The 12,235-nt window shown below is 37.8% G+C and overlaps 1 protein-coding gene across 2 annotated transcripts in view; it reads left to right on the plus strand.

The window, feature by feature from the left end:
- The window catches only part of LOC123525204 (phosphatidylinositol 3-kinase regulatory subunit alpha-like), a 312,914-nt gene that overhangs the window by 190,478 nt on the left and 110,201 nt on the right, over positions 1–12,235 (plus strand). For both annotated transcript variants that reach the window (XM_053538091.1, XM_045304060.2), the window contains exon 5: positions 2,729–2,776. In XM_053538091.1, coding sequence (XP_053394066.1) covers positions 2,729–2,776 — 48 coding nt within the window. The remainder of the gene's footprint in view (positions 1–2,728; positions 2,777–12,235) is intronic.

Below are 12,235 nucleotides of genomic sequence, written 5' to 3' on the forward strand. Positions count from 1 at the left end.
AAAAACCTGTTAGTACAATAGAAAAATTATACCTTTTTAAACATGATCATGCAGTAACATGTTTTAATTGTTATGTCCATGAGAAAATGACTCATCTCTTAGATTTATTTAAAAAGTCATTAAAAAATATTGAATGCTTGATGTCTTTCCGCCAGATGATTGAAATTGACATATTATAACTTGAATCCATAAAAGTTGACTGATACTGTATAATGAATATGCAGCACATTTCCTTTTTAAATGTATGACTGCATAGAATAGACAGGTCAACGGTATGAAGACAGATAGCGAAAAATGTAATTAATGTGCACCTATATATAGCATAATTCTTGATCAGCTTGCACGCTTTTCATTTTATGTAGGTCAGCTATGATGTATTTAATTAACGCGGCCGTCATTGCTAAATATTAATTAATTTGGAGCATGTAAGCTGTGTCATTTGGCATAAATGTGTTAATATGTCATATCAGTTATTTTTGTTATATTAAAACTATGTATAATAGTATTTCTGCATAAGATGCAATGATGTAGCCTCTTCTCTTCTAGAATCGATCCATTTTTATTCAAAACAGAGCTATAATTATGTGTGCATAACTAATGCATCCTGTAAAAAAGTTGATTACATAGAGCAAGAATCTTTTTTTTCTTGTCATTAATAAAAGCTTCTAATTACCTCCCTTTAAGATGAATATGTGTAAAAGTTATTTCGGTAGAATTTGCTATATCACATTACCATTTGATAATCAGCAATCTTTTATAACCAATGCTGTTCTTTGCCGCTTTAGAATTTATTTAAAATAAAGGTTTTTACGGACGGACGTAGAATAATGCCCAAGCTCAGTATTTTGCATAGTGTATAACTGACTCGGTGTTTAAATATAATAAAGCATGGTTCCGCTATATGTTATTTCAATTCTTATAAAAATTATGTCTTTTGTTTAAGATAAATGGATGAAATATTAGGAAGGACTATTTCATCAAGCATGTATAGCACTAAACTATAAAGAGCTTGTGTCTCCTGGCATGATTTAGGAGTGCTGTAGACATCTGATGAGTTATAATCTTTGCACCTAATAATTGATTCAAAATGTGTGAATTAATTGTAACACAGTTAAGCAGATTCGCACCTCCTATTTGGCACAAAACAATATGTGAAGTCAGTCTATATTGCCATGTTTTAATTAAAAAGAAAACATGATTTTTCATATAAGAATTATTTGTAATCTATGTACAACCGAGACAGACAAAAGGGAGATAATTATAATATTAAAAAACTTAAACATCCTTTTTGAATTATGGATATGTAAACACTTTTCAGTGCAAATCTTAACAGATGTTATAGAATTGTGCTTATATTTATTGTTTCCAAATGCAGCCTATGTCTAAATATTATAATTGAAAGGGATCAGCCACAAAGTCCATTACCTGAACCAGATGCAACTGACCACTTTTGAAGAGGCAAACTTCCAGAATGGTGGTGAATTTTTTGATTGGTAAAAACATTTGCTACGCTCCACTTACGAGAAGAGGAGGTTCGATAATACATTTTTAGCGTGCTCAAAGGTGAGCTTTTGTGATCACCCTGTGTCCGTCGTCCGTCGTCAAGAATTTGACTGTTAACACTAGAGGTCACAATTTTGGCCCAATCTTAATGAAACTTTGTCAGAATGTTACCCTTAATAAAATCTTGGACGAGTTTAATATTGGGTCATCTGGGGTCAAAAACTAGGTCACCAGGTCAAATCAAAGGAAAAGCTTGTTAACACTCCAGAGGTCACATTTTCGGCTTAATCTTAATGAAACTTGGTCAGAATGTTACCCTTAATAAAATCTTGGATGAGTTCTGGGGTCAAAAACTAGGTCACCAGATCAAATCAAAGGAAAAGCTTGTTAACACTCTAGAGGTCACATTTTTGGTCCAATCTTAATGAATCTTGGTCAGAATGTTATCCTTAATAAAATCTTGGACGAGTTTGATATTGGGTCATCTGGGGTCAAAAAGTAGGTCACTAGGTCAAATCAAAAGAAAAGCTTGTTAACACTCTAGATGTCACAATTTTGACCCAATCTTACTGAAGCTTGGTCAGAGTGTTACCTTTAATAATTATTAAAAAGTATTACTCAATGAAGTCTTGGATAATTTCGATATTGGGTCATCTGATGTCAAAAACGAGGTCACTAGGGCAAGTCAAAGGAAAAGCTTGTTAACACTTTAGAGGCCACATTTATGACCATATCTTAATGAATGTTAATCTTGATGATCTTTAGGTCAGTAGGTCAGGTTAGCAATACAGGGCCTTCATGGCCCTCTTGTTTTGCTTTAGTCAGTTGTTTTGCCCATTTGTTCGGCCATTGGAAGCCATTTGGCTTCTGGTCAATAAGTAGAGAATGCGTTGGCCACCAATCTTCGAAAACAAGGTCACAGTGACCCGAGACTAAAAATGGTTTTCACACAGTAAGGAAAAAAGCACAAAATTACAGCCCTCAAACTTCATAGGATGTATGCCTGTAGTCTGTAGATGACCCTTGCTAAGGTCAAAGGTCAAGATCACAGTGACCTCTGGATTGAAAATGATTCCTGTTTGATTACTTCAGGATTTGTGAAAATAAGTTTTGTGATAATGTTGTAATTTCTTATAATTGCCAGTAGGGAATGATACCACAGAACTCTATTGTATAATGATTTATAAAATATTTGTTAATGAATTCTTCTTTTATATATTTTCAGGTAATGATTTTATCTGGGGAACAGGCAAGGTTGGAAAGAAATGTGAAGGTATGCATTAGTACATGATTTATCACCCATTAGATTCTAGCTCTTTCATTGGTTAAAGTGTGGTCATGTGTTGATCTCCTGTATTTCTGTGGAGGGTCAGTAGATTTGCATGTTGATTAGGCTCTAAATAAGTGGTCTTAGAAACAAATCAATTATAGGGTTTGTTGGTGAGCCTCAACTGAAAAATGTTGGGTAAGGATGATAAATATGGGGACTGGGCTATTACCTGGCCCTCCATTTATCATTCTGACCCCACATATTTTGGTGTAGCATCACTGACAAACCAAATTATTAATAATTACTAACTTTGAAAAGGAACATCCAAATGAAGTTATACTATAACACAAGCTGTATTACTCCCCTCCACTTCTTTGTTTGGTGAACTTTTCATTTTATCACTGTTTTCTTTGTACCAATTTGATTAACTTAAAACTTGAAATAGCTGTTCCTCGTCAGTACCCAAAACATATGGGACAAGGTCCATTACTCTTAGTACAAATACTTCATGAATTATGCCCTTTTTAGTCCTATACTGGTTCACCGGAGGGAACTATAGGAATGCCCTCCATCTGTTTGTCCGTCCGTCCACAAATCTGGATCCTGCAATTACTTGAAAAGTATTCAAGCTAGGTTCATAAAACTTGGTATGTATATAGAGGGCAATATGTAGATAATACACGTACATGACTTCTGCTCGTAGCACAAGGTCACTGTTAAAGGTCAAGTTAAAATTGTTTCTGCTTCATAACTTTTATATGCATTGATGGATTATCTTAGTGGTACACACAAATGTTCCCCATGATGAGACAATGTGTGAACACATGATCTATACTTGTTGGTTAAAGAACGCTATTTAAGGTCAAGTGAAAATTTGTTTCTCATAACTTTTAATTGCATTGAAGGATTTTTTTATTACTACACAGAAATGTTCCCCATGATAAGACTGTCGCAAACATGAGTCATGGTTATCGGTCAAAGGTCATTATTGAAGGTCAAGTAAAAATTTGTTTCTGCTCCATAACTTTTATATGCATTGATGGATTATCTTAATACTGCACACAAATGTTCCCTATGATGCTTACCTGTGCTCACAAGAGGCTTCTGATCACTGTTGTCTATACCTAAATGCTTATCTTACCTGTGCTCACAAGAGGCTTCTGATCACTGTTGTCTATACCTAAATGCTAGCCTTACCTGTGCTCACAAGACGCTTCTGATCACTGTTGTCTATACCTGAATGCTTGCTTTACCTGTGCTCACAAGAGGCTTCTGATCACTGTTGCTTATACCTGAATGCTTGCCTGTGCTTACAAGAGGCTTCTTGTCACTGTTGTCTATACCTAAATGCTTGTCTTACCTGTGCTCACAAGAGGCTTCTGATCACTGTTGTCTATACCTAAATGCTTGCCTTACCTGTGCTCACAAGAGGCTACTGATCACTGTTGCCTATACCTGAATGCTTGCCTGTGCTCACAAGAGGCTTCTGATCACTGTTGCCTATACCTAAATGCTTGCCTTACCTGTGCTCACAAGAGGCCACTGATCACTGTTGCCTATACCTGAATGCTTGCCTGTGCTCACAAGAGGCTTCTTGTCACTGTTGTCTATACCTAGATACTTGCCTAACTCACAAGATGCTTCTGGTCACTGTTGTCTATACCTAGATGCTTGCCTATACTCACAAGATGCTTCTGGTCACTGTTGTTTATACATAGATGCTTGCCTAACTCACAAGATGCTTCTGGTCACTGTTGTTCATACCTAGATGCTTGCCTAACTCACAAGAGGCTTCTGATCACTGTTGTCTATACTTAAATGCTTGCCTTACCTGTGCTCACAAGAGGCTACTGATCACTGTTTCCTATACCTGAATGCTTGCCTATGCTCACATGAGGCTTCTTGTCACTGTTGTCTATACATAAATGCTTGCCTGTGCTCACAAGGTTCACCTGGTCACTGTTGTCTATACATAAATGCTTGCCTGTGCTCACAAGGTTCACCTGGTCACTGTTGTCTATACATAGATGCTTGCCTGTGCTCACAAGGTTCACCTGGTCACTGTTGTCTATACCTAGATGCTTGCCTGTGCTCACAAGATGCTTCTGGTCACTGTTGTCTATACCTAGATGCTTGCCTGTGCTCACAAGATGCTTCTGGTCACTGTTGTCTATACCTAGATGCTTGCCTGTGCTCACAAGATGCTTCTGGTCACTGTTGTCTATACCTAGATGCTTGCCTATACTCGCAAGATGCTTCTGGTCACTGTTGTCTATACCTAGATGCTTGCCTATACTCGCAAGATGCTTCTGGTCACTGTTGTCTATACTCAGATGCTTACCGATACTCGCAAGATGCTTCTGGTCACTGTTGTCTATACTCAGATGCTTGCCTAACTCACAAGATGTTTCTGGTCACTGTTGTCTATACTTAGATGCTTGCCTAACTCACAGGATGCTTCTGGTCACTGTTGTCTATACCTAGATGCTTGCCTTACTCACAAGATGTTTCTGGTCACCGTTGTCTATACCTAGATGCTTGCCTATACTCACAAGATGTTTCTGGTCACCGTTGTCTATACCTAGATGCTTGCCTATACTCACAAGATGCTTCTGGTCACCGTGGTCTATACCTAGATGCTTGCCTATGCTCACAAGATGCTTCTGGTCACCGTGGTCTATACCTAGATGCTTGCCTTTACTCACAAGATGCTTCTGGTCACTGTGGTCTATACCTAGATGCTTGCCTATACTCACAAGATGCTTCTGGTCACTGTGGTCTATACCTAGATGCTTGCCTATACTCACAAGATGCTTCTGGTCACTGTGGTCTATACCTAGATGCTTGCCTATACTCACAAGATGCTTCTGGTCACTGTTGTCTATACCTAGATGCTTGCCTATACTCACAAGATGTTTCTGGTCACTGTTGTCTATACATAGATGCTTGCCTAACTCACAAGATGCTTCTGGTCACTGTTGTTTATACCTAGATGCTTACTTAACTCACAAGATGCTTCTGGTCACTGTTTTCTATACCTAGATGCTTGCCTATACTCACAGGATGCTTCTGATTACTACCTAGATGCTTGCCTATACTCACAAGATGCTTCTGGTCACTGTTGTCTATATCTAGATGCTTGCCTATACCCACAAGATGTTTCTGGTCACTGTTGTCTATACCTAGATGCTTGCCTATACTCACAAGATGCTTCTGGTCACTGTTGTTTATACCTAGATGCTTGCCTATACTCACAAGATGCTTCTGGTTACTGTTGTCTATACCTAGATGCTTGCCTTACTCACAAAATGTTTCTGGTCACTGTTGTCTATACCTAGATGCTTGCCTAACTCACAAGATGCTTCTGGTCAATGTTGGCTATACCTAGATGCTTGCCTAAACTCACAAGATGCTTCTGGTCGCTGTTGTTTATACCTAGATGCTTGCCTGTGTTCACAAGGGTCACCTGGTCACTGTTGTCAAGATGCTTGCCTATGTTCACTAGGGAAACCTTTCTATCGTAGTCTCTAACCATGTGCTTGTCTTTGCTCCTAAGGAGCACCTGATCACCGTAGTCTCTTCCCAAGTGCTTGCCTGTGCTCACAAGGGTGATCTGGTCACCGTTGTCTATACCTAAATGCTTGCCTATGTTCACTAGGGAAACCTTTCCATCGTAGTCTCTAACAAGGTGCTTGTCTTTGCTCATAAGGGGCACCTGATCACCGTAGTCTCTTCCCAAGTGTGTGCCTGTGCTTACAAGGGTCACCTGGTCACCATAGTCTATACCTAGATACTTGCTTGAGCTCACAAGAAGCTTGTGGTCACTGTTATCTATACGTAGATGCTTGTCTTTGCTCACAAGGGATACCTAGTCACCTTAGTCTCTTCCCAAGTGCTTGCCTGTGCTCACAAGAGGCACCTGATGGTCTTCCTTAAAGGAATACAGTAAACCTCACTTATAAGGAACTCGGATATAAGGAACACTCGGTTTTTAGCTCACCTGAGCAATGCTCAGGTGAGTTTTTCTGATCGCTCGATGTCCGGCGTCTGGCGTCTGTCTGTCGTCCGTCAACATTTAGCTTGTGTATGCGATAGAGGCTGTATTTTTCAACTGATCTTCATGAATTTTGGTCAGAATGATTATCTTGATGAAATCTAGGCGGAGTTCGAAAATGGGTCATCTGGGGTCAAAAACTAGGTCACTAGGTCAAATCAAGGAAAAACCTTGTGTATGTGATAGAGGCTGTATTTTTCAATTGATCTTCATGAAATTTTGTCAGAATGATTACCTTGGTGAAATCTAGGCCAAGTTCGAAAATGGATCACCCAGGGTCAAAAACTAGGTCACTAGGTCAAATCAAGGCAAAACCTTGTGTATGCGATAGAGGCTGTATTTTTCATTTTATCTTCATGAATTTTGGTCAGAAGGATTACCTTGATGAAATCTAGGCTGAGTTCGAAAATTGGTTATCTGGGGTTAAAAGTAGGTCTCTAGGTCAAATAAAAGAAAACCCTTGTGTATGGGATAGAGGCTCTATCTTTCAACTGATCTTCATGAAATTTTGTCAGAATGATAACCTTGATGAAATCTAGGCCAGTTTTGAAAATGGGTCATCTGGGGTCAAAAACTAGGTCACTAGGTCAAATCAAAGAAAACCCTTGTGTGTGCGATAGAGGCTGTATTTTTTAATTGATCTGCATGAATTTTGGTCAGAATGATTGCTTTGATAAAATCTAGGTCAAGTTTGAATATGGGTCATTGGGGATCAAAAACTAGGCCACTAGGTCAAATCAAAGAAAAAAGTTTTGTATGCGATAGAGGCTGTATTTTTTAATTGAGGTTGATTAAATTTAGTCAGAATGATTGCCTTCATCAAATCTAGGTCAAATTCCAATATAGGTCATCTTAGCTCAAAAACTAGGTCACTAGGTCAAATTGAAGAAAATGCTTGTTTACACTTAAGGGACCACATTTTTGGTCCAGTCTTAATGAAAATTGGTCAGAATATTTGTTTCCATGAAATCACTATGTCAAATCACTATGAGGCCCATATGTAAGATTGGTTTCCAAATATGTTTGCCTCGTAAAATAAAGTCGTTATTATTATTATTATTATTATTATTATTATTAAACATGTTTACACTGTTATGGTATGTTTATGAGGTGAGCGACGTAGGGCCATCTTGGCCCTCTTGTTAGAAACAGTTTTCAATTTCCCGATCTAATTCCTTCTTCATTCATTGTAAAAATCCTCGGTTATAGGGAACTCAGTTATAAGGAACACTCAGTTATAAGGAACACCTTTTCCAGTCCCAAAGTTCGAAATTCAATGGAAAACCCCTCGGTTATAGGGAACAGACATAAAGAATAAAAAATTTTAAAAACGGAAAATAAATAAACAGGAGAATCGCTGATGACATCAGAGTACGTCACATGTGCATAAACACAAATTATTTCATTTCTATGATCTTTAGTTTGTTTATTCACGGATGCAATCAAAAGAAAATATATAATATCATCATTATCATTTACTAAATACTAGACGATTGTGTATTATGCTTCAGTCTTTAAAATATACTCGTAGATACCCTATAGAAAATTTTCTCTGGATTTCCAGTGGAATGCCACTGGTCTTTCAGCTGAATTCCACTGGATACCATTGGTATCCAGTGGAAAAGCCACTGGATTCCAGTGGAATACCACTGGAATCCAGCAGTAAAATTGTCCGGTATTTCACTGGAAACCATTGGAAAGCCACTGGTTTTACCACTGGTATCGAGTGGAAAAGCCACTGGTTTCCAGTAAAATACCATTGAAATCCAGCGGTGAAATTGTCTTGTGTAGTTTGTAGAACATCACATTGTTTCTACCAGTAAGTGTCCATACTCAGAGTGGCAACTGGGTTCTTCAGGTAATTATAATTAAACAGTCCAGGAAATAAGATCAGAAAATTTCTGAAGTTTTTTTCCTATAAAACTAATAAAACAAATGACCCCCAGGCTGGGGCATCTTTTCATCCCAGGTGCATAATTTGACCAATCTTGTAAGAGAATCACTAGGCAATGCTAAATACCAAGTATCAAAGGCCAAGGCCTTGAACTTTCAGACATGAAGATTTTTAAAAAAAATCCTATATATAAGTCCCCCCCCCCCCTTGGGTAATAATTTGAACAATCTTGGCAGAGGACCATAAGGCAGTATTGCGTATCAAAGATCTAAGTGTTGTGGTTTCAGGCAAGAAGATTTTTAAAGTCTTTTTTCATTTACAAGTCTATGCAAAACTTGGGACCCTGGGGTTGGGCCGCTTTTCACCCCAGGGACATAATTTGAACAATCTTGGAAGATGACCACCAGGCAATGCTACATACCAAATATCAAAGGCTTGAGACAAGAAGTTTTTTTTCAAGTTTTTTGCCTATATAAATCTATAATGTAAAACTAATGGAACCCCCAGGGTGGAGCCTCTTTTCACTCCAGGGGCATAATTTGAACAATCTTGGTAATGAACCACTAGATAGTGTTGCATACCAGACATGAAAGCCCTAGGCCCTGTGGTTTTTGACAAGAAGATTTGAAATTTTTCACTATATACAAAAGTCTGCATAATCCATGTGACTCCTAGGGCGGGTCATGTTTGACCCTCAGGGAATAATTTGAATAATCTTGGTAGTGGTCCACTAGATGATGCTACATAACAAATGTCAAAGTCTTCCTTCTATTGGTTTTCACCACCTTTAATAGCATCTTATCTCACATTTGTCTTCTTTTTTACTTCTACATTTCCCCACCCGCTTGTTTACATTCATGTTTTCTAAATTTTCAGCATGTTTGAAATGCTTTAAACATTTATTTACTGTGCAGCTATCTATTTTACATCATTCTGCAATTTTTCTTCCACTACAACCATGTTCATGAAATGATAATACGGTATTTTTCACAAATCTTCTACTCATGTCACTTTTGCAGACGAAATATGTAAACACCAGTTATTTCCCTTTTAAGATCTTCAGTGCTACTATGAATTGTTACCCTGAAAAATGATCCTACCCTTAATTGGATTTTAATTGGAAGAAATTTGCAGTCCCCTATAAATTGATAACTTGGTGGTCTTTTTGAGGACATTAATTTGGCATATGAGTGTACATTATTACTAAGGAAGGCTTTAGTTCTAAATAATGATGTTTATATTATAACATTTATTGTATCAGATGATTCAATAAATATAATCTGGTGACAGCCCTTACAGAAGAAAAAGGCCGCTGCGTACTCTTGCTGTGTACATACAGCGTATATGATGCGTACATGATGTGTACTGAAATCAAGGGCTTTAAATAGTACGCAGGATATACACCGCACATACACCGATAGTACGTTTGTAGTACACTTTTGACATGCAAATGAGCTCTGCCGCGTACTACTTGCTGCGTACATGCTGTGGACTACATAGTACACAGGATGTACGCTGGAGGAATTTAGTATGCGGGAAATAGTACGCAGCATGTACGCGGCACATACACTTTTCACATGCAAATGAGCCTGCAGTGTACTACCCCTGTGGCGTACATGCTGTGTACTCCTGTGGCGAACATGCTGTGTACTCCTGCGGCGTACATGCTGTGTACTCCTGGCCCGAGTCCTGCGGCGTACATGCTGTGTACTCCTGCTGCATACATGCTGTGTACTCTTGTGGCGAAACTGCTGTGATAATGTAAATTCCTTACCCCACCAACTTTTGTATGCAAATGCTGATCATTTGGACAGAAAAAAACAGAAAAAAGATAAGTGACATGCATCAATAAGTATTTACCCTTACCAGAATAATGTAGATTGATGTTATCAAATAAATTAGTATGCTTTTCTTCATCCACTTTTCAATGAAATAAATCAATTTTTGTAGCATGTAATTTGGTAAACATTTGAAGAAAATGGCGTAACTGCATCAAGGGGAAACAACTTTAATGCAACTAAATATAAGTGTTATGATTTATTATAGAAGATGTGTGCGTAGTATGTATTTATTTTGATTAAAACCCATCTGAGAACAATCTAGGACTGGAATTATAAAAGCATTTATACACTTTTACGTCCGTAAAAAGTAGCGCACCAAAAAATTTTCAAATAACAGTGAGAGCTATTAATTCTTCTCATTCGGGCGCTGTTGAGGGATTATCTTGGTAATTATTTCATGTATTACAAAATGTAATGCAACAAAGTTCAAATAAGGCTTTTCAATTATCCAAGTTAGAAAGCTCCAGGATTAATTCAAAATGAAAAAGAATATATTTTTACACTGCATGCAAGGTGCAGCTCAGAAATATGTAAGCTTCACAAATGAACATTGCAAATAGTAAATGGCAAATTTTCATTGTTCAGAATACCGGTAATCTGAACTATTCTATGCTATTAAGATAAAAGTTACTCGGAAATCAAGTTCTTGCTTCCAAAAAAAAAACAAAAACGTACAAATCCTTCCTGCAAGAAGTGTACTTCAGACTTTTACCTAAACAAATTCAAAGTATAAACACCAAAAGAAAATGAACAAATCCCTAAAGCGTATATGAAGTTTACTTCAGACTTTAACTTATAAAAAAAAAACTGAGTATAAATGCCAAAAGAAATTGTACAAGTCTTTCCCGCGTATATGAAGTGTACTGCACAAATTTTAAAGTATCTGCGGTGTACATGCAGTGTACTATTTTCTTGTACAAGTCCCTCCTGCATACATGCAGTATACTCCTTAAATTTTCAGAGTCTGTGCTGCGTACTTGAAGTGTACTAGTGACCTCCTGCGTACATGCTGTGTACTCGTCGAAATAGTACGCGGCATGTATGCGGCATACGGTGTATGTAAAATGTACTCCTCTGGCGTACTACTGTGTTCGCGGCATATACACAGCAAATACGCAGCATGTACGCCACAAAGGCTTGCTTCTGTAAGGGAGGCTATATATCTGAGATTTTACTAACCCAGAGATAAAAATAGGTATAATGTGAACAAGTTTCAAGATAACATTTGAAAAAATAATCTAAGTAGGATTATTTTACATTACAGAGAAATTTCATAGGAATGCCACTGGTCAGTTGAAATCCGGTGGTATTGGTTCCAGAGAAACTCAATGCCAGTGGACTCCACTGGAATTCCAGTGGACTCCGCTGGAACTCCACTGTCAGTGGAATGCCAGTGCTGATACCACTGGAATTCCAGTGGAATAACTATAAACTCATGCATCCTGTGGAATTCCACTGGAAACCAATGGAAACCGCTGGTATTCCACTGACTTTTTTCTATAGGGTAGCACACTTGTGTTATTTAGTTTATATTCCTACATTTGTAATTGTAACTGCCATAACCAAATAATACAACACGCTTAATTCTGCGTATTTAGATGCATACTTTATGAAAAATGGACGTTAGAAAATCCCAAACGCGATTCCCCGGGACGCATATTTTTTTCCATACG

Source organism: Mercenaria mercenaria, chromosome 3 (assembly GCF_021730395.1).
Source record: "Mercenaria mercenaria strain notata chromosome 3, MADL_Memer_1, whole genome shotgun sequence".
Lineage (NCBI taxonomy): Eukaryota > Metazoa > Mollusca > Bivalvia > Venerida > Veneridae > Mercenaria > Mercenaria mercenaria.